At 31.4% G+C, this 21,450-nt stretch overlaps 3 protein-coding genes across 7 annotated transcripts in view; 1 reads left to right on the top strand and 2 right to left on the bottom strand.

Annotated features, from left to right (window-relative positions):
- The window catches only part of LOC102604307 (uncharacterized), a 7,487-nt gene extending 2,613 nt beyond the window's left edge, over positions 1 to 4,874 (top strand). For 4 of the 5 annotated variants that reach the window (XM_015310841.1, XM_015310842.1, XM_015310843.1 and 1 more), the window contains 5 exons: positions 662 to 796; positions 879 to 921; positions 3,973 to 4,041; positions 4,116 to 4,239; positions 4,345 to 4,874. In XM_015310841.1, the coding sequence (XP_015166327.1) occupies positions 662 to 796; positions 879 to 921; positions 3,973 to 4,041; positions 4,116 to 4,239; positions 4,345 to 4,475 (502 nt within the window). In that variant the 3' untranslated portion in view covers positions 4,476 to 4,874. The remainder of the gene's footprint in view (positions 1 to 661; positions 797 to 878; positions 922 to 3,972; positions 4,042 to 4,115; positions 4,240 to 4,344) is intronic. The other variant, XM_006352160.2, reaches the window with a different exon arrangement.
- Positions 4,875 to 11,205: 6,331 nt separating this feature from the next.
- LOC102602281 (B3 domain-containing transcription factor NGA3-like) lies at positions 11,206 to 12,585 on the bottom strand. The gene has a single exon (XM_006352237.2). It carries the CDS (start codon positions 12,382 to 12,384, stop codon positions 11,479 to 11,481), a length of 906 nt encoding a protein of 301 aa, XP_006352299.2. The 5' UTR covers positions 12,385 to 12,585; the 3' UTR covers positions 11,206 to 11,478.
- A 5,785-nt stretch (positions 12,586 to 18,370) lies between these two features.
- LOC102603967 (B3 domain-containing transcription factor NGA3-like) lies at positions 18,371 to 20,061 on the bottom strand. The gene has a single exon (XM_006352159.2). It carries the CDS (start codon positions 19,878 to 19,880, stop codon positions 18,939 to 18,941), a length of 942 nt encoding a protein of 313 aa, XP_006352221.1. The 5' UTR covers positions 19,881 to 20,061; the 3' UTR covers positions 18,371 to 18,938.
- Positions 20,062 to 21,450: the final 1,389 nt, after the last annotated feature.

Genomic DNA, 21,450 nt, shown 5'->3' with positions numbered 1-21,450 from the left:
GTCCATATAAGGAGACCAAATTCCCATCCCTCTACCAATGTGGAATTCTTAACAAACACTATGACCTTTTTGTTATTGCTAGGATTTAGCTCTGCATCATGAGCTGCTGTGAATTTGATGTGTTTTTATAATCATGATCCAAGTAGTGGTTGTGCTCATTATACATGACTTATGTGAAGTTGAATGGTAGAGTACGACACATAACTAACAAGGGATTGAAAATTGAAAAAGGAGACATCAAATATGTGAGATCAAAATGCTTAGAGGATTTATATTTGAATCAGTGCCCACTTTATTTATAAAAAAAAGAATTAAATTGATGTCCATAACTAAATTGAAAAAGGAGACATCAAAAAGGTCATTTTGCAAAAGTGAAGGACTTTTAAGGTAGTATCTTTTATATATTTGTAGTACTTTCTGGCTTTCTAGTTGGTAATCATTCAGAACTTGCTACAGCAACATGACCTTTTTTTTCCATTTAATATTGAGAGTGCCAATCTTTTTTTTATTTTTTGATTTCCATATTTGGATTACCAATCCTTTGACGATTTTAGGTACTCACATTGGAAAGTCTCTTGAGCATCTTCTTAAAATATAAAGAATGAGGCTCTGGTCCAGTACTGAAATTCTTTGAAATTTGTGTTCTGTGATGTTCTTGCAGAGTATGTCAAGAGGAAAAGGAGGAAGAGTTGATCGATCTTGGATGCCACTGTCGCGGTGGATTGGCAAAAGCACATCGGACATGCATAGATACATGGTTTAGTACTAGAGGTTCAAATAAATGTGAAATATGCCAGTAAGTGGTAAACTTAAGTGCATTTTAATCTTGTTTTTCCCTATCAGACAGTATAGTGATGTAGGTTTGCCATTTTATGCAGGCAAGTAGCTGTAAATGTGGCATCTCCAGAGGCTCATGCACCTGTAAGTATCTATCTTTGTTTGGATAGCAATGGTTTTGGATGTGCTGAACACTGGATCTCTTTAAACATTAGTAATGCATGCTTTTCGCTCTCTTTTTGAAGTTATTGCTGGGTGCTTCAGCCATCATGCTAGACTGGTATTTTTTAAGCATGAATATCCTTCTGGCCTTTCAGCTTATAGGTTTTTGAAATTGAGCATTTGACTGCACCTGCCTCTCTTAGATGGTTTTGTAGTTGGCTAGTGTTATTTTGTCTGTTGTCCTTTTTTTGATGAGGCAGTGTGCCTTTTTTACAGCTTGTTGCCTTTCTTTCTTTGTCTGCTTCTTCTCCCTTTTCCTTGTATGTCATTTGTTTTGTATTATTCCCTGTCTTGGTCCAGAGATATGATCTGCTTCGTCATTAGAAAAAAAATCAGTTCTGGATTCCAGTGATTTGGTCTCCTCATTGTGCATGAAGTTGTCTTGTATACAGTCGTCAGGTAATTAAGCTTCACATTTTGTTCCTCATATTGCTCAACAGACTTCTCAGTAGTTGGATCACACCTAAGGTCCACAACCAACTATATAGGCTCTTGGTTTTTCAGTTCTGAAGCAAGACTGGTGGATAGATTCATATTATTGAAATCATCCTGAATTTTGTGTTGTTGACCAGTGCCTTCAATATCAGATTGCTAAGTGTTCACTAAGTTATTTTCACTATTATCAGACTTTCCAGAGATCGCATGCCTAGAGTTGCTTCCTGATCTTTCTTGCTATACTCTTTGTTCTTCATTTTTCCTTGTTCTGTTGTGTCCTTACCTTAGCAGTTCTGGCATTGACTTCACCAACATGACTGCTCAGTCCATAACCTTGTTCTGATCAGCAGAGATGTTAACTGCACTAATGTCATTTTGGTCATTTTGATCCTGCTGTGTGTAATCCTTACCCTTAGACTGGGAAGAATTAGCTTCTAATATAGCAGTCCTAGACTTGTTTCTTATACTCCCTCCGTCCAACAATACTTGTCCACTATACTAAAAATAGATGTCCAACAATAGTTGTCCACTGTATGAAAATCCATGGATAATTTTACACTTAGTTCCTAATCTACCCTTATCATTAATTATAGTCATTTCCCTATTACATTTTTCAAGGCATTGTATTTATTGTATTCAAAGGGTGATAATAGTAAAATTACCCTTCTATTTATAGTTTCTTAAGGGGTGTGCCAAGTCAATAGTGGACAACTATTGTTGGATAGAGGGATTATGAGTTATAGCTGGCTGAAAAACAACATTGCTTTTCTTCATAGGCCGCTTCTGTTTTCTGGTTTTTTCTTCTTGCTGATGTTCTGCCTAGCTATCATGACCTTGTGAACTTTTTCTTTTCCATGTCCACATCTTTTGTGATCTCAGCCTCAAGCTTCTGTCCATACGCATTTTCATTCTTATTCACTGCCTCAGAAATCTGCCCAATTTTGCCTAAACTTTCATTGCTTTTCACTTCTCCTTTATCTTCACTTTGTTCCAATTTTTTTGTTCAATCGAATCCCTCTTCAGTCTGCATAACATCCATTCCCTTGTTGATTTTTCCAGCATCTTTAGAATCCTTGTCTCTAATCCTTTCCAACACTCTACAATTCAATATGTTATTGTAAAGATATGGCACCTAGGTCTAACTCAACCCCAAAAGCTAGCTCATGAGGGGATTGCCCAAGTCCATATAAGGAGACCACCAGTCCATTCCCCAACCAATGTAAGACTTTTACCCACTTTAACTGTTATGACCTAGCTTCTTACACTGCTTACAAAACTTTGGTATATTTTCATCCTCAATTTTCTGATAATAACCTTTTAACGGGGATTCATGTTCCAGACCTGCATAAACAGAGTCTGGCAGATTCTTAAGTAAATCAACGTCCACCGGAACCTTTGCCATACTTGGCCTAGTCAAACTAAACATAGCAGCATCTAGGGCAAGGGGAGTTCTCACATTTTATTTTATTTTTTAAAATGGGGGTAGGGGAAGGGGAAATGGGGAGGGGATTACAATGTGGGGAATCAAACCCTTACCAACAAGGTGGGAGTTTAGGTAGTCAACCAACTGTGCTACTAAGATTCCCTAGGGGAGTTCCCCACATTGCTAACAGTTTGTTTTACAAGATGCTATGTGTAGAGGTGAAAGGGGATACCTGGAAGCAGAACCCACACATGAACTGTTTGAAACCTCTGCAACCTCATTTGCAATTTGTCGATTTTGATCATTCTTTTGAACCACACCATATTGATAAAATCAAGAAACACTTTGTAGTTATTGAAGACATCAATTTTAGCTGACACCTTAATCGGGAAGAGTTCTTTGAATTTTGATCCAAGTCTTTCAGTTTGGGGACTAAGATTGTTAGTTGACCATTCTTCGGCCATGATTCCAAAGTAATCATTATGAGTGGTCTATTTGGCAACCACAGCATGTAGATTTGGTCGGATTTGTACTCGTAGAGGGGTTAATAGCTGTTGCATAGGTTCATTTTCCTGCATTTTCTTCACAATTGAGGTTCGCAGTGACCATTAAGGACCAGCTTTCGAAAGTACACGGAAAGCTTATGTTCTAGAGAGAATATTGACTGTTCTGGTGAGTTTTACACTTTTGAGTTAGGCTCAATGTCCATCCATAAATAGTAATTTCATTTATTTCCTTTCTGTTTTTTGTGGCGTCAAAATATGGACATGCCCTCTTTTTTCTGTGACAAATATTCTACTGATTTAACTTGTTACGTTAGAAATCAAATGAACAATGTGGATCCAGATTCTACAGAGTATAAAATTAACTGGTGGATCTTATTTAGATAGTCCCTTGTTCCAAATATTTGATTAAAATCTCTGAGCCAAGTTCAAATTCATATAGAGATCTGGTGGAACACTGTGACATTTATTATTTTATGAAACAAAATCTTCTTTTAAATAAATATATATATATATATATATATATATATTCTCAAAGATTAGTCAGCTACAAATTATTGGGATAGGTACTCTTATAATTATGTTTTGACTGCATCATTTTATGGATGGCAGACAAGTTACTGGATTTGGAGAGTCGATCCTTCTTTTAGGGGGACGGATATTTCCCAAGAGCGAGATAGAGTAAGGAGCATTACACTTTCCCAAGCTCCTGCTTTGATGTCGATGTCTTGTGTATTACTTCTAAAATCAGTCAGTTTGTACAGGGTTGTCTTAATCCACTTTGGGTTGCATTTTGTATCCTCATTGGTGGTCTGTTTCTGGATGTGTTAATATCCATTACGCTTGGAGTCTCTGCATTGCCTGTGAACATCATAATCGGTACATGCCCTTGATCTTTTCATTAATCGTTTGTTGTCAAAAACTTAGACACTAGATACTGTTTAAGTGTCCCTTGTCATGTTGAAAGCAAGAAGCAATGTGCAGGGGTAATAGTTGTGCTGGGACTCGGAACAGCTCTTCGGCTTGCCCTTGAGTTCTGCCATGATCGGAGTATCAGAAGTGTAGTTCACCGGTTAGAAGGAAATGTCAGTCTTGGATATCATCCTACGGTATAATTGTTCATACACCCTGAAACATTGAAATTTATCCAGCCTGCAACTTGAAAGATTTGTTGGAGCCAGTATTTTTAGATGACAATTTCTGATTGAGAACTTACTTTACCCATTGTATTTATTTCGTTTGAGGATGCAGTGTGCAGTTTGACATCTTGTTTTGCAGCTTTGATATCTATATACAGCAGTCTCTATTCCCAAAATTACTTGGAACACAATAACTTTCTGTAGCTCTAAAGTGTTTATTTTTTGTCTGTATGCTGCTAGGTGCTATCTGATAAGTTGGCCTTATTTCCTTTTTTGCCTGTATCAGACATCTTGTGATGTGTACTTGGTGACTGCTGTGAGTAATTTATGCATCACACAACCAAAAATAAATACATCAACAAACTTTTAGATGTATGCATGGCTCTTGTAAAAGCAAGATTCTATTTGAAAGGGGAAAATTATGTAACTAAGTAAACATCTATTAGTGTTTTGTTTAACATAGTTATAGTTATAACTAATTTTGATTCGCAGCTAGTTTTTAATCCGAATGGTTAGCTACGTTGTGTAATTAGCCAAATATTAGTTATTTTGCCTCATTATGTTTCAAGTCTTTACTATATTTGAAAATTCCTCCATTTACAGTGCATAACACATACTAACACTGCAACATAGGTTACTGTAATATATACTCCCTCCGTCCACTTTTATTGTCATGACTATCATTTTACGATGTATTTTTTCATTATATTGATATGCAAAAAACTGCAACTTATAGTACTTTTTGTATAGTTTTTGAATATTTAAATTTTTTGTTTAAAATATTGAATTAATTTAATCTAATTTAACTTTGAAAATTAGCTAAACTGACTTTTGAAAAGGGTAACAAGACAATTAATAATGGACAGAGGGAGTATATGGAAGGATTGGGTTTGTGTGTGTCATGATAATCACTATTGGGCCAGCCAATTAAGTTTGGACCATAATTGGTCTCTATCTTTACCCGCTGTTATAGCTATGGAACGTAGCTCGAATGGTTACTATCAGTGCTCACACTATTATAGTATCATATAAAATATAAGGGAAAATAATACTTGTACCCCCGAAAAGGAAAACTATTTACGAGCGGCTATTTCTTATTTTCATATTCCCTGTTTTTAACTATTAATTCACATTTATTACTTGATATTATCAAAGTATGTATATACTCTAATAATATTAAATCAGAGTATATATATATATATATATATATCGTGTATACACTCTGATGATGTTATCAATGGTTTCGTGAATAGAACAAGGGGACAAACAAGTAAATAGTTTGAGATGTGAGTCTGATCAAGATAAATATATTGGGTTAAATTCAATTTAAGTAAATACTTTCCCCTAATAGGTTTAATTTATTTAGTTTTTCCTAAATATAATTGGTTTGAGTTTGGTTGTTTTGTCTCCAAGTGACTACATATTAATACTAGGTAGTCAGGTTGTGCTAGTGTGTGCCCTACTGCCCTTATTCTACAATCCAATCAAATGATTTGGGTAAAGAATACAAAAGTTTACCTAGAAATTTTCTTGCTCAAGGAAGGAAAAAATGACAACCTATTACACATGATTTCTCAAAACTTCAATAACTTCAAGCAATTTGTGGATACAGACTTCAATAATCACAAAGGATTAAATTTTTAATCCAACACAACTTGTAACACCTCTATTACAAGATACAAAGCAATAACCCTATTGCCCACCATATCAACCACCTTTAGTTAACATAGACTTCAACAACCACAAGGCGGCTAATTCTAGCCAACAACTCAACTCATAATAAAATGATCTTGCGCGATCTATTATTCTTATAGCTTAGGAATAAATCTACAATATGAAAGCACAAGACACTCGACTCAAATAACAATTTAAGACGCTGCAACACTCTATCAAGGTCCTTGTTGCTCATAGTTCTTCTCTGAGAATGGTTTTTTGCTTTGAATATTTTTGATTGCAAAAACTAGAATATTTCTTGTCAACATATCAAATGTATAAAAAGACGAAACAACCTAGTAGTTTGTCATTGATCGAGGACTGCTCCTACCACAATAGTTTCTACAACTTTACCGCCGCACTCCATTGACTTATTATGTATGATGAGAACTCAAAGGACCATATCCTTTTATTAAATTCTATTTCTCTATAATTTGTTAAGTCATTAAAACTTCTAAATATAGCAATTAGTTTTTAAAGTTAGTTAAGTAAGCTTGCTATAGAAAGTCACTTTTCTTATTGCAGCCTATTATGATATGATGATGTAAAAAATCATATACGTACTGCCAATGCACAAAAAAGTTAAAATAGTACTCAAACAAAAATCTTTTTATTTCTTTTTTTTTTTTTTTGGCTTTTTTCTCCAATCAAAATTGACTTAACAAAGATATAATCTACTTATGACTTATTCGACTATAAATCTTTTGTCCTTTTCACGCCTATAAATTATCTAAATTATACATAGGTCATTTTGACGTGCCCAAGTTATATTATTGCATCTTTAGACATAAAACTTAATGAATATGGCTTGTAGTGTGGCGGTGGGACTTTTTCATCATTAATCAAAAATTTTGGGCTCGAGCTATGAGTATGGAGAAAGTCTTGTTGAAAGCGTAAAGCTTCACCTCTAAATAGGTCTTGCAATGCGATCAACATTTAATCGGATCAGAACCAAATAAAAAAGAAAACCATAAAACTTAAAACAATGGCCACTTTCTAGCTAGGGTCACTTTCTTACTTTAAAAACAATGGCCCCTTTCTAACAATGATCAAATTTAGCTCATTACTTTAAAACAATCACACTAGTCACAACTTAATGTATTATTAAGTGATAGTTTTAATAGTTAAGTGGATGGAAGATTGGTTTTATGCCCCCTTCCTTAATTTAATGGGATAATTAGGTCATATAGCCCGTATTTACAAAAATAAATAAAAATAAAGGCCTTTTATTTATTCAGCCAGTTAAAAAATTTATGCATATGATTCTTTTTTTTACAAAAATCTTTTTTAATTTTGAAGACATCTATTCTGTGTTCTTCTTCTTTGTACTTCTTCTACGATATGCTGCGTTTTTCTCTTTAAAATTCGACATACCCCGCAAACATGAATCATTTCGAGCGAATTATATATTAGAAGACTCGAAATATCGAGATGATTTCATGTATTATACAATTTAGGACTATCTAAAAGTGATTTTGAATTCATCGAGATTGAATAGTCTGTGTATACACATATATATAAGCTATATTATTTAATCAATATATATTTTCTATGACTTTTGACAAACTATATTGTACATATAATCTGTGTATACTTTCCACTGTGTTGGCTATTTTTTTATTTAAATAAAAATATAGCTACATTTATATGAGTGATGAGAAGAAAAGTTAGTGTAATAAGGCTGCATATATATATGTATATAGAAGTTTTCACAAACTAAAACGTGAAAGTTGAGCAGAAAAGGTTTCGTTATGTTTGTCTGGCCAGAAACCAGCATACTCACTGCCACAACAGTACACTAACTAGCTACCTTCTAATTAATTGCAATCACTTTGTGCCATTTCACCAATAATATTAATAATATGGTTACCTAGCTTTGCTTTGCTTCAAAAAGTTGGAAAACCTATACATGACTATTGACTCCTATAAGTATACTACATTAATTAAAGTTACACTAGCTAGGGTGGACCTTTCATATGCATGTGTACTCATTAGGTATGTCAGGGTTAGTTTGATAGAGCGTATAAAAATAATGTTAAAATATATTTCTTTTGTTTCATTTTATATGACACTTTTTGAATTTTGAGATTCAAACATGTCTATCTTTGACCACAAGTTTTTTTTTATGGATCTTTTGAACATTTTGAATTATCAATTATTGTGACTTATAATATTTTTTACATAGTTTACAAATATATATATTTCATTTAAATTTTTTTGAAGATTCCATGCTCAAATTCCCGATCAAACTTAAACTGTTTGACTCTCAAAAAACGAAAAGTGTCACATAAATTGGGATAGAGGGAGTTCTATATTAGTAATGCTTATATATATTAATTATATATAGATAATTACTTATGTATTATTTGGTTTGGTGTATTAAAATTTACATGTATTGCATAAATAATATTTATTTACAAAGATTATACCTTTTACAATTATAGTGGAAATGACGTAAAAACTTTTTTTTTTGAAAAACAATGGAGTCTTTAACCATGCTAATGCATGCATTAAAACCCCTTGTATTTCTAATAGCTAGAAATTTATGGTATTAGTAATACATACCTTAGGGGCCGTTTGGTTACTGGATAAGGGCAAAGTTAATGCATGAATAATTTGGTTATTCATGTATTAATTTTATACCTATGTTTTGGTTTGTAAATAGAATCAAAATTATTCATATATAAATTTTATACAATGTTTGGTTGGTGTGTCTCCAAATGTTGTATAAAAATTATTCATGTATTGATTTATGTGGTGTTTGGTTGCATTTTTGTAATTCTACATAGCTAATACTCACATTACTTGTGAGGAAATCTATGCATAGTTTTATGCGGGGTAGAAGGTGGATTAAGTTATGAGGATATTAGTTATACATGGATTAAAATAATAAAATTACATATTTACCCTTAATTTGTTTACTTAATTATTTATTTCTAAATAATAATGTATATTAATATTAATTCACAAGATTAATGAGTAATTTTTTCTTTTTTTTAAAAAGGACTGGCCTAACTCAATTTTTTTTAGTTTCGTGATTTCGACCCGAACTGTTTCATTTTATTATTTGTGCGCATTATATTATAGATTTCTGCAGCGCATCACACTGTAGATTTCTCGCCCCCCCCCCACACACCCACCCACAAGGGTCTGTTGCATTTTATCTTGGATACAAGCTTTATAATTTTCTATTTTAAAAAAAACGTATGTTAATTTACAATAAATTAAAAAACAATCAATAAGTAATAATATATGTATTATAATTTCTACATAACTAAATCCTACATAAATAATACCTACATAACTAATATTTGTATAACTAATACCTACATAATCAATATCTGCATAACTAACACCTACATAACCAATATCTGCATAACTAATACCTACATAATTAATACCTGCATAACTAATACCAACATAACTAATACCTGCATAACTAATACCTACATTACTAATACATGCATAACTAATACCTAAATAACTAATAACTACATAACTCTAACCAGTAACCAAACGGCCCCTTAATACACAATACTGTATGAAAAAGTGTACCGTATAACATATATTAATGCACAAAGTTAATAAATGCACTATTTTTGTTAATACACTCTATCAAACGACCGTTAAAAGAAGATCAGTTTTTAAGGATGAGGTGTTCCATCGAGGGAAATTAACCAAGCAGCTGAATGATGAACAAACATTTGGATTGACACAACCTATGTAGAATTTAAAATTACACATTTTTGTTTTCTTTAATAAAGTTTTTTTTATATAACAATTGTAAGGTTTTGGTAGAATAATTTCAAACAATAGACCATTTCAGGAGAAGGCCATGTACACAAACATGAACAATGAAGCTGTGACAACAACATAACTTCGAAATCCAATAAAAGACAAAATTAATCCATCTTATTTCAACAACCATAGCAGGATTAGTTGACTTTTTGAACTTTCACCTTGGTAAAGGTCCGATCCCCACTTTGTAATTCTTTTAAGAAGATGAGGACCTTGTCTTTGATCAAAAGAAAAACGTTGTTGATATATGTGATACATGAACTTTCTTAGTCATGTATTAGAAAATTATATTAAGGTACATGTATTATTCATGTACTGGGAAAGAGGGGATCAAGAAAAGACCTAAAATAAGATAAATGTACTAGATCACTCGATTGGTACATGTACATGATAGAAGAATACATAATTTACCTATATATGTACATAAGCCAAAAGGTAAGTCAAGTTGATAGAAGTCCACTTGTATTCTAAGAGAATCATTGATTACGAAACCAAGCAGAATGAAGAATCATTCCCTCCACTTGTCTTCAAGAAGAAATGAGTGATTGAACGTGTTCCTCCAAGCTCATTGAGTTAACAACAACAACGACATACCTAGTATAATTCTCACAGTCTAATTTTTTTTTTTGAAAAAACCTCAACTTTGATCAATTCCTTCCATGACAATCATTGTTCATCAGCCTGATCAATATGAGGCTGAGCTGTCAAGTTTCGACTAAGGGAGACCAAGTAGAAGATGAAATAGAAGAAGTTGCTCAAGTGGACTAGGGACATATATACGTAAAACAAGCTAAGCCTCATTGATCATGTAGATGATTAGAGGAGAAAGAGCGCAAAATTAAAGAAGAAAGATTTGCAAAGACTTGAACTTGATAATCAGTAAGAAGAAAAGTAATCAAGTATTGGTCCAAGAAGAAAAAATGAAATCAGTGAGTGATCCATCTTTATTAGATTATCAAAACAAAGAGAATTATATGACACATGGGTCTTATAACTCAATCCCCAAAAGCTAGTTCGAGGGGAGAATTATCCAAATCCATATAAGCAGACCACCAATCCATTACCTAACCAATGTGAGACTTTTATCCACTCTAACACAGTCTCTTCCCCTATGATTTTGTATGTCAACAGACTATGTTTATAAAAAAAAGTGAGGGAAAACTGATGCATTATATACTAATTAGTTAGATCAGGGTCAAAACCTGCCCTGCAGGGCCTGCATTTGAGAAATCAAGCATAAAATAACTAGCATTCAGAGGATCTAGCAATAGTATTTCATCCTCAACAACCTCAATTGTCTAAAGTACTGATAAATATACACAAATTGAACCTGAAATTACTAATCTTTCTATCTCAAAGACTTCCCATGAACATTATGTTGAAATGAATAATGTTTCTTCCTTCCTTCCATAATAGTAATTTGGTCCCTTCATAATTAGCTAGCTAGTATAATATTGATTCTGCTATATCAGATATCCAAATCGAAGGACATGGATGACTTGCCTTTTTCCGATGATTCTTCAGAGGGCATTGGGTAGTCCATATTTACTCCAAACAGCCTGAATCGCTTTGCTGTCACTTTACCTTGAACCACTGGTACCGAATTGAACACCACCCTTGGCTCCACAACGCTAGTGTAACCTTGAGGAGCAGTTGATTTCATCAGATTATTATCGAAAGGGCTTGCATTTACCGCCACACTAGTATTGTTGTTGAAACTATAGTAAGGACTAGTACTGGAATTACCAATTCCATACATGTAATAGCTATGTGAAGGATTATAATAATTACTTCCTCCTTCCACCAGCAAATTACGCGAAAATGTTGTTGGGTAAGACTGTAAAGGAAAGATCCGCCCATCAGAAAATTGGTGCGGTATCATAAATTGATTGTTTATGTTTTCATGAGGACGACGACGCCAGTCAATAAAAAGACGATGCTTGGACAACTCACCAGCTCCACGCTGAAATGAAACAATATCACCAGCATCAAGTTTCTTCTCCTTCACAAAACGGCTCCATCCTTTAGTCATTACATAGCTCTGACTACTATTCCAATACGAATACCTAAACCTCCATGGCTTCCCATTACTATCTTCAAAGTTCAATAGTAATCCCCCCTTATCGTTACTAGAGGAATCGAGAGGGAAATACTTCTCCGCGTGTTGTTTGGGTATGACTAAACGATTAAGCTTACCAACATCACTAGGAGTAACTACCTTATCGAACATATGTTCTCTTTCAATCATTGCATCAGAAGTAGATGAATCCATCAACATAAGCTCCGTACTGCTGCTAGGCCGTTTATGTTGTTGGTTGTGATAAGATGAGGCCGATGCTTCTTCTCGTATCGTACTATTAAACAAGTTCATCATCAAATGTATAGATAGATAGATCTAGACAAATTAATGGTTCTAGGGTTAAGACTCGAAAGAGTTGTAGTAATTGTTATGGTGGGATCTGATGCTATATCATTTCTTTACAACTCTTTTATGTTGTGTCTACTTCACTTCCTGTCTGTACAGTCTCCAACTCCAACCAGTCTGTACTATTTCCATATATATAACTCAGATCACCACCCTTTTTTCCTCCTTTGTGCTACTATATATATATATATATATATATATATATATATATATATATATATATATATATATATATATATATATATATATATATATATATATATATATATATATATATATATATATATATATATATATATATATATATATATATATATATATATATATATATATATATATATATATATATATATATATATATATATATATATATATATATATATATATATATATATATATATATATATATATATATATATATATATATATATATATATATATATATATATATATATATATATATATATATATATATATATATATATATATATATATATATATATATATATATATATATATATATATATATATATATATATATATATATATATATATATATATATATATATATATATATATATATATATATATATATATATATATATATATATATATATATATATATATATATATATATATATATATATATATATATATATATATATATATATATATATATATATATATATATATATATATATATATATATATATATATATATATGCTCTTTCTTTTCTTTTTTAACTAGCTAGCTCGATCGATCGGCTTTTAGTAGATTTTAGGAGGTCTATAATTTTTAGGTACTTAATAGATAAAATTTCGAGTGAGATGTCAAAAACACATCTGAATTACTATCATCATACGTTAGTTTGAAAAACACACCTCTACGTTATCTGGATCAATTGTGTGTATGTAGGACACACTTAGGTGTGTTTGGCCTTTCCATATATAACCAAGGGCGGATCTACATGAAGTTTAGGGGTTCAATTGTACTGTACATATAAGATCAAATATGTATTTTATGTATATAGATTTGAATTTGGCTAGCAACATTTTCAATGTTTTAGTTTGAAATCTGGTATAGTTTATTTGTCAGCATTATTAAACATGTTTTTTTCTTAATCTCCTTAATAAAAATTCTGATTTCGTCACTATATATAATCTAAATCACCATTTTTTCCTGTACTTTTAATAGTTTAAGTGTGAAATTGAAACGATGTATAATTTTATAGGTGTGTTTTTGATAACTTTTTATAAGGATTAATAATTATAGTTGGAGATAAAGTTTTAAAGGCCGGCGTGCTTTCAATGAATTAAAATTTGAAGGAAACAATTGGGTTTGTGTATGTGATGATGATCACTATTGTAGCTAGGTAGCCAGGCCCACCAATTATCTTTGGACCATAATATGATAATTCGTCTTTATCTTTACGGCTGTTATATATGGAACGTAGCTTGAACAGTTACTATCATTGCTCGTACTGTTATACTCCCTCCGTTCATTTTCAATTATTATAATTTTATTTTAAAATTAAATAATAATAATTTGACTATCATTTTACTATTTTTTTCGTTTCAAAAAAAGTGATCTAGTTTGACTTGGAGTGGAGTTTAAGAAAAGAAAAAAGACTTTTTAATCTTATGGTTCTAAATTAAAGTTACGTCAAATGTACCAAAATATCCTTTAATCTTGTGGCCTTAAACATGTCACGTGGAAAGTTGAAGTTAAAGTGTTACCAAAAAAGGAAATGGGTCATTCTTTCTAAAATAGACTAAAATGGAAATTGAGTCATTCTTTTTAAAATAGAGGGAGTACGTATTTTTTCATCATAGAATTTATAGTACTTTTCGCATAGTTTTTTGAATATCTAAATTTTTTGTTTATAAAATCAAATTAATATTGACAAATTTAACTTTAAAAATTTGTCAAATTAACTTTCAAAAAACGTAAAATGACAATTAAAAGTGAACAGATAGAGTATTATATATAAAAAGTATAATTGCTTTGAGTTTTGATTGTTTTTAGGATTCGTTGCAATGTGATATATATTCATTTTTTAGCAAATAAAAGAGATTTATTACCTTTTCTTTATAGTACAATTTTTTTTATAATTAAATAATTATATAAAATATAGTGTAATAATTAGATGTAGAGTTTTGAAGTATGATTAATAAAGTTAATTTATTATGTTTGTCTGCTCAAAAACCAGCAAACTCACTGCCACCCAAGTACGCTAGTTAGCAGCTATCTTTTTGCCATCACTCTATATAGTTTATATACGAGGGAAGCGGTGCAAATTATCACTCCCTCAATTTAAAAAAGAATGATTTGTTTTTTTTTTAATTTTAATTGATTTTAAAAATGACCCATTTTCTTTTTTGGTAATATTTTAGGTTCGATTTTTCACGTGGCATATTTAATACTATAAAATTAAAGGACATTTTGTTATATTTATCATAACTTTAATTTAAGACTATAAGATTAAAAAAATCATCTTTATTTTTTTAAACTTCGTGGCATGTCAAACTAGATTATTCTTTTTTAAACGGAGAGAGTTATTTTAATTATTTCTGAACTTAAATAATTAAATACACTCTCAATTTTGCAATATGAGTGAAATACATCCTTAAATTTCTATCAAATTTAAGAGTGTTTTAAAACTTCTCTCGATTTTTTTATTAAGAATTCCATGCTCCTACAAGAGTTTAAAATCACTTGTTATGTTATGTGGCAGGTCGGGTATATCTTCTAATTAATCAAGTAAATGAGTGCTCTTAAGTCTATCAATTGTTTCAAGACGAAACTAATAATTTGCGTCATTTTCAAAGATATTTTTCAATACTCCTCTTTATATATATCATGTGTGCCATGTCAGCAATAATATCTATATACTTTTTATTTAATCTGGTTAGCTGGCTTTGCTTCAAATTAGGCATGAAGTTGAAAACCTATGATTCATATTTATGTAATCACTACGTACTCCTATACATCCTATTCCTATACTCCATTAATTAAAGTAAGACTAGCTAGGGTGGACCTTGCATATGCATACGTCTGATCAGTACACAAAATTAGCTCACATCCTAATTGAGATCAAATACTTCTATAATTTCGTCGTGTTATACAATTTTCTTTTTAGTCTGTTATATTCGAGATATTTAAAATAGTTAATATTATGTAATAAAAAGCTTTTATGGAGTTGGGATCTCAAATTATAGTAGGGAGCATTACTTTGTTTATGTAAGGTGTGTGTAGCTAGAATTTGTATTTTAAGGAATGTACATGTATGACCATAGTGAACAAATATTGTTCCATGACACATTACGACATGATCAGGTAAAATGAATTATTTTTAAGTAAAAATAAATCAATCTTTTACTTTATTTGTCTACTCATTTTTATTCAATCTAATGAATTAATTACATGAAAATGAAGTGGGCATGGCAACCCGATAAGATAGAGGAACATGATAAATTTCTTTTAAAATGTGGTGAAAGGTTGGTTGATATGTTTTAGATTATGGTGAGAGTTTATCTTCAATTATTGAGAATAAATGAGTTACGTTGAAGTGTGTGATAATTGAATATATGAGCTATGTTGAAGTGTCTAAGCGGAATATTTTTTTTTATATGGGTGACGGTGGGATCTTTGTCTATTCTGATACCATATTGAAGTGTATGACTATCTCATCAAAAAGTTTAATAAATAATGGATCTTTTTTGAAATTTCAAAAAAGTGCGCACATAAAAAGGCAACCCAAGTTTTTTTTCGATATATATAAGGGTGACTCCTGGTATACCGGGTGTAAATTAGTGTGGGAATGTTCGATACTCCCTCCATTTCATATTAATTGAATTTTTGAGGCATTTTTCATTTTTCAAATTAACTTAATTGTTCAGTTTTCAAGATTACTTTTACAGTGTTCTTCCAATTTTCATTTGGATTTTCAATGTGATGACTTCAATAAATTGACAATAATTAATAAGGGTAAAAATAGAAAACTATGTTCAATTTATGTCTTAATCTACTTTTCTTAAAAGGTGTGAAACGCCTCAAAAAATTCAATTAATATGGAATGGAGGGAGTACCATGTTTAATATATTTTCCGTTATTTTTAATTTGGAGGAAAAAATTAAAGAAAACCCACGTGAAGTTGGGCATTTTTGTTTTCTTTAATAAAGCTTTTTTTATAAGAGAATTGTGTCCATCGTCCCATTTTAGATGGACATCTTATTAAAAGTTAGTTATCTCATACTATTTGATCACTTATTCTTTTTCTACTTTACCCCTACAATTAATATGATCTTTGGAATGTGAACAATGCTCAAGACTAGCTATTACTCTACTCTATGTATAGTTTTTCTAATTTATATTTATCAGGCATAATATATAAATATGTCATTTAACTTGGTTTCAGTTGACAACTACATCTTCCAACTTTGAGTATGCACAAGTAGACACTTAAACTAATATAAAATTGAAAAAATAGACACATTCGTCTTATGTGACGTCCTACGTGACAATTTGATGTCCTATGTGGCGTCCTACGTGTATTATGCTACATAGGACGTGTGTATGTACTTGTTCAATTTTATATAAGTTGAAATGTCTAGTTGTGCACCCCCAAAGTTGGAGGGCATAAATGACAGCTGAAACAAAGTTAAAGGGCATAATTATGCATTATATATGACTTATTTTTATGTGCATTGATATAAACAAAGGACAAAATAGTAAACTTGATCAATCTATTAATAATTTGTTAATAATACTTTCATATAATGCTTAGAGGAGTTCATTCAGAGTCAATGGATTGATGATTAAAGTGGACCAATCATTTCAGGAGGAGGGCATGTATGTGGCTTAAAGCTGATACTGGCGCACACAAACACGAACAACAAAGTTGCGACAACAATATAACTTCCAACTTTCACAATGTAACTTTCATCCCGAATCTCAGTAATTCAATTGATTGATTATATCTATATTTTCACATTATTGATGAAAGTTCAATTTCTCACCTTATAATCTCCTCCTCATTATCCCTTCCTTTACCTCCAACTACAATTGAAATGTGAACTATGTTTTGAAAGAAGAAAATAGTTGTTGATTTGTATGATGTATAAGAAATTAATATATATTAAGATACATGTATTATTTGTGTACTAGAAAAGAGGGGAATAAAATAATTAAATTAAGATATATGCACTATAGACTAGATACAACTTAGAAGAATACCTATGTACATAAGCCAAACTGTAAGATAATCTGATAGAAGTCTGCTTGTATTCGAAGAGAGTCTTGAATTGAGAAAGCAAGTAGAGTGAAGTAAAGAAGAATTATTTCATCTACTTATCTTGAAGAGAAAATGTGATTACTAGAGCAAGGTTCTCTTGCAGGACTTATGGGAATTTAATAATTGAGAAAATAATGAAGAAAAATTCATCATGCTACGTAGAAATCTCCAAAAGAGGAGAGCAATGGTGAAGAGAAATATTTTGATGAAACTAATGATGCGACTCATACTTAAACACAATCAGTAAAAATGACAACCGCAATCTCAAGAAGAAAACATTTTCTAAGAAGGTGAGGATCTGAGAAGATAATCGTTGGAACTCTTAAGAAGAATGTTGATATGCAATCATTAAAAAGTTGAGAAAGAAAGAATTGAGAATTATAGAAGAATATTGTGTGAAATTTCAACCACAAGATTAAAGGGGGATTGTTAAAATGTATTATTCCTTGTTTTGGAAGAAGAAAAGAAGAAAGTTCATCTATTAGAAAATTAATATATATTAAGATGCATCTATTATTCATGTACTAGGAATTAAAGAGGGAAGAAAATAACTAAATTAAGAATAGACTAGGTACATGATAGAAGAATACATAATTTACCTTTGTATACCTAAGTCAAAATGTAAGTCCTATTGGTAGAAGTCCGCTAATTCAAAGAGATTCATTGAATGAGAAAGAAAGAAGAGTGATCAAGTAAAAGAACAATCATTTCCTCCACCTGTCTTCAAGACAAAAAAAAGGAGTGATTGAGAGTGTTGAATTTTCCACAACAACATATCCTACGAAATCCCACAGTAAAATGTCAAGGAAAACTGCGGCATTACTAAGTTAGATGAGGGTCAAATCATGATGTCTTGCTCTTGAGAAATTAAAAATAAAAATAAAAACAACATTGAGAGGATATAGCAGTAGTATTAGGTAGAGTATAGTATTAAATATACACAAATTGAACCTGAAATTTAGTACTCTTTCTATCTCAAAGACTTCCCATGAACATCTGTGTCGAAATAAATTACATTGGATGTGCTATTTTCGTCCTCCATTGCATAATTTGACATTAACCAAGAACCCCTTCAATTGATCTCTGTATGTATACTTTTAATGTTTTTTTCTTCCTTACTTGTAATTTCACCCCTTCCGCGTTGGGTGAGGGGGGAAACATTAGTATATGCACATTGATCGATTCTGGTAGAAATATAGTAATGGAAGATCAAATATCCAAATCGAAGGACTTGCCTTTTTCAGATGATTCTTCAGAGTTGTTGTTCAAATGAGAATTATAAGTCGTTGTTGGGATAGAGGAAGTGTCTGGGTGATCCATGGGACAGTCCATATTTACTCCAAACAGCCTGAATCGCTTTGCTGCCACTTTACCTTGAACCACTGGGACCGAATCAAACACCCTTGGCTCCACATAGTTACTAGTATTACTACAACCTCCCCATCTTATCTCATTATTCAAAGGGTTTGCATTTATCACAGCGCTATTACTCATATTGTAAGAAAGATTACCAATTCCATACATGTAACTATGTGGATTATAATAATTAGGAGGCTGACCGATATTGCTGCCTCCTTCAAACAACAAATTACTCGAATATGTTGTTGGGTAATAAGACTGTAAATGAAAGAGCCGCCCATCAGAAAACTGGTGCGGCATCATAAATTGATTGTTTATGTTTTCATGAGGACGGCGACGCCAGTCAATGAAAAGACGATGCTTGGACAATTCACCAGCACCACGCTGAAATGAAACAATATCACCAGCATCAAGTTTCTTCTCCTTCACAAAACGGCTCCATCCTTTAGTCATTACATAGCTCTGACTACTATTCCAATACGAATACCTAAACCTCCATGGCTTCCCATTACTATCTTCAAAATTCAATAGTAATCCCCCCTTATCGTTACTAGAGGAATCAAGAGGGAAATACTTCTCCGCGTGTTGTTTGGGTATGACTAAGCGATTGAGCTTACCAACATCACTAGGAGTAACTACCTTATCGAACATATGTTCTCTTTCAATCATTGCATCAGAAGTAGATGAATCCATCAACGTAAGCTCCGTAGTACTGCTAGGCCTTTTAAGTTGTTGGTTGTGATAAGACGAAGAAGATGCTTCTTCTCGTACAACACTACCAAAGAAATTCATGATCGAAGGTACAAATAGATCTAGAGATGATGAATTGATGTTTTCAAACGAAAAAAAAATAGACAAATTAATAATTCTAGGGTTAAGATTTTGAAAGAGGTCTCACACAAAAACACAAGCAACTAAAGAGAAGATGATGCCTTTCATATCATATGTGGTAGCGTCTATTTCCTGTAATCTTATCAAGTTAGGCAATTATACTTTCTTTTTTACTCTCTCCTTCCTTCCAATAATCTGACTTGTCCTTGTCCTCGTCCTCGTCACCATATATTATATATATAAAAATTAAAATACACTTCCATGTGTAGATATTTATTATTTTACAGATGGATCTTCATTATAACAGTTGAGACTACTACTGGAGTGGTATATTTTTCATTTCTCATTAGGCCCACGAAACAAGAGGCAGGATCACTTGCCTATAATTCTCTTAGACTCTGGTTGATATATATATCTCAATATACGCGGTGTAATTTTATTTACTGAGTTTCTGAGTAGAGAATATTAGAATGTATTCAAACCTTACCATTATATTACCTTATCTCGTGGCTGTTTCCGACAAACTCTCGGCTCAATTTCATCAAATTTAAGTAGAGAAAAGAAGTAAACAATAATGTAATGAGAAAGTACATAGATATATTGTACTTATACTACTTTAATTTGAAAAGATATTTATATAGGATTTGGGGATACATTGAATAATTAATTACCAAAAGTCCAGTGGTTAAATATCACAGAAACCAGTACACAATGTTTTCCTCCAAGCAATATATAATCTTGTACTGATCAAAAAAATGTTTTGGATTTTTATTTGCTGTCATTGCAGGAAAGACCGTACAATAATACAAAAACCTCATTATTTCATTCTCATATTTGCAGTTGAATTTGCTCATTTAATGGCCTGCTAGCTATAAATCCACAAAATTACAAATATAAATAGTTAATTCTGCGATAAATTATTTTGAAATAACATGATGAAAATGTCAAAATATCTTTAAGGTCCGTCAAATTCTTTTTCTACTTAATTATGAAATGCATGTTATACCATCTACAAGAAAGAATATCAAGATAACTGATCTCAATATATATTATTCTTTTTTATTTGCTTCTTCCAAGCCGTATTGTTATCACTAGGGATGTACATAAGTTGATTTAATTTGATTTTTATTGAAAAATAACTAAATGAATTATGTCAGTTTATTAAATCTATAAATCAAATTAATCCAACCTTCAATTTTGATTTTAGTCGGGTTTTTTTTTGGTACAATTACACTGTGATTGAAAACGAGATCAAATTGAAGATTGTATCCTTGATCGTGTGATTTAATGCCGCACTTGAAGTTCTCAATTGAAGGTTATTCCATTGATCTTGTGATTATATTGCTTAATGGCATTTCAAAGACACTTAAGTAAATAAAATTGAAAAAATAAAAATGTACATAATGTCATCTCCAAGACAATGTCTTAGGAAAACATATAAAAAAATTCACGAAAAAACACAACACATGTCAATTTTTTTTCATCATATTAGAAGCCCAAATATGAAATAATATATATATATATATATATA

Source organism: Solanum tuberosum, unplaced genomic scaffold, assembly GCF_000226075.1.
Source record: "Solanum tuberosum cultivar DM 1-3 516 R44 unplaced genomic scaffold, SolTub_3.0 scf00147, whole genome shotgun sequence".
Classification (NCBI taxonomy): domain Eukaryota; kingdom Viridiplantae; phylum Streptophyta; class Magnoliopsida; order Solanales; family Solanaceae; genus Solanum; species Solanum tuberosum.
Note: the sequence above shows the minus strand (reverse complement) of the source record. Positions and strands in the feature narration are given on the sequence as shown.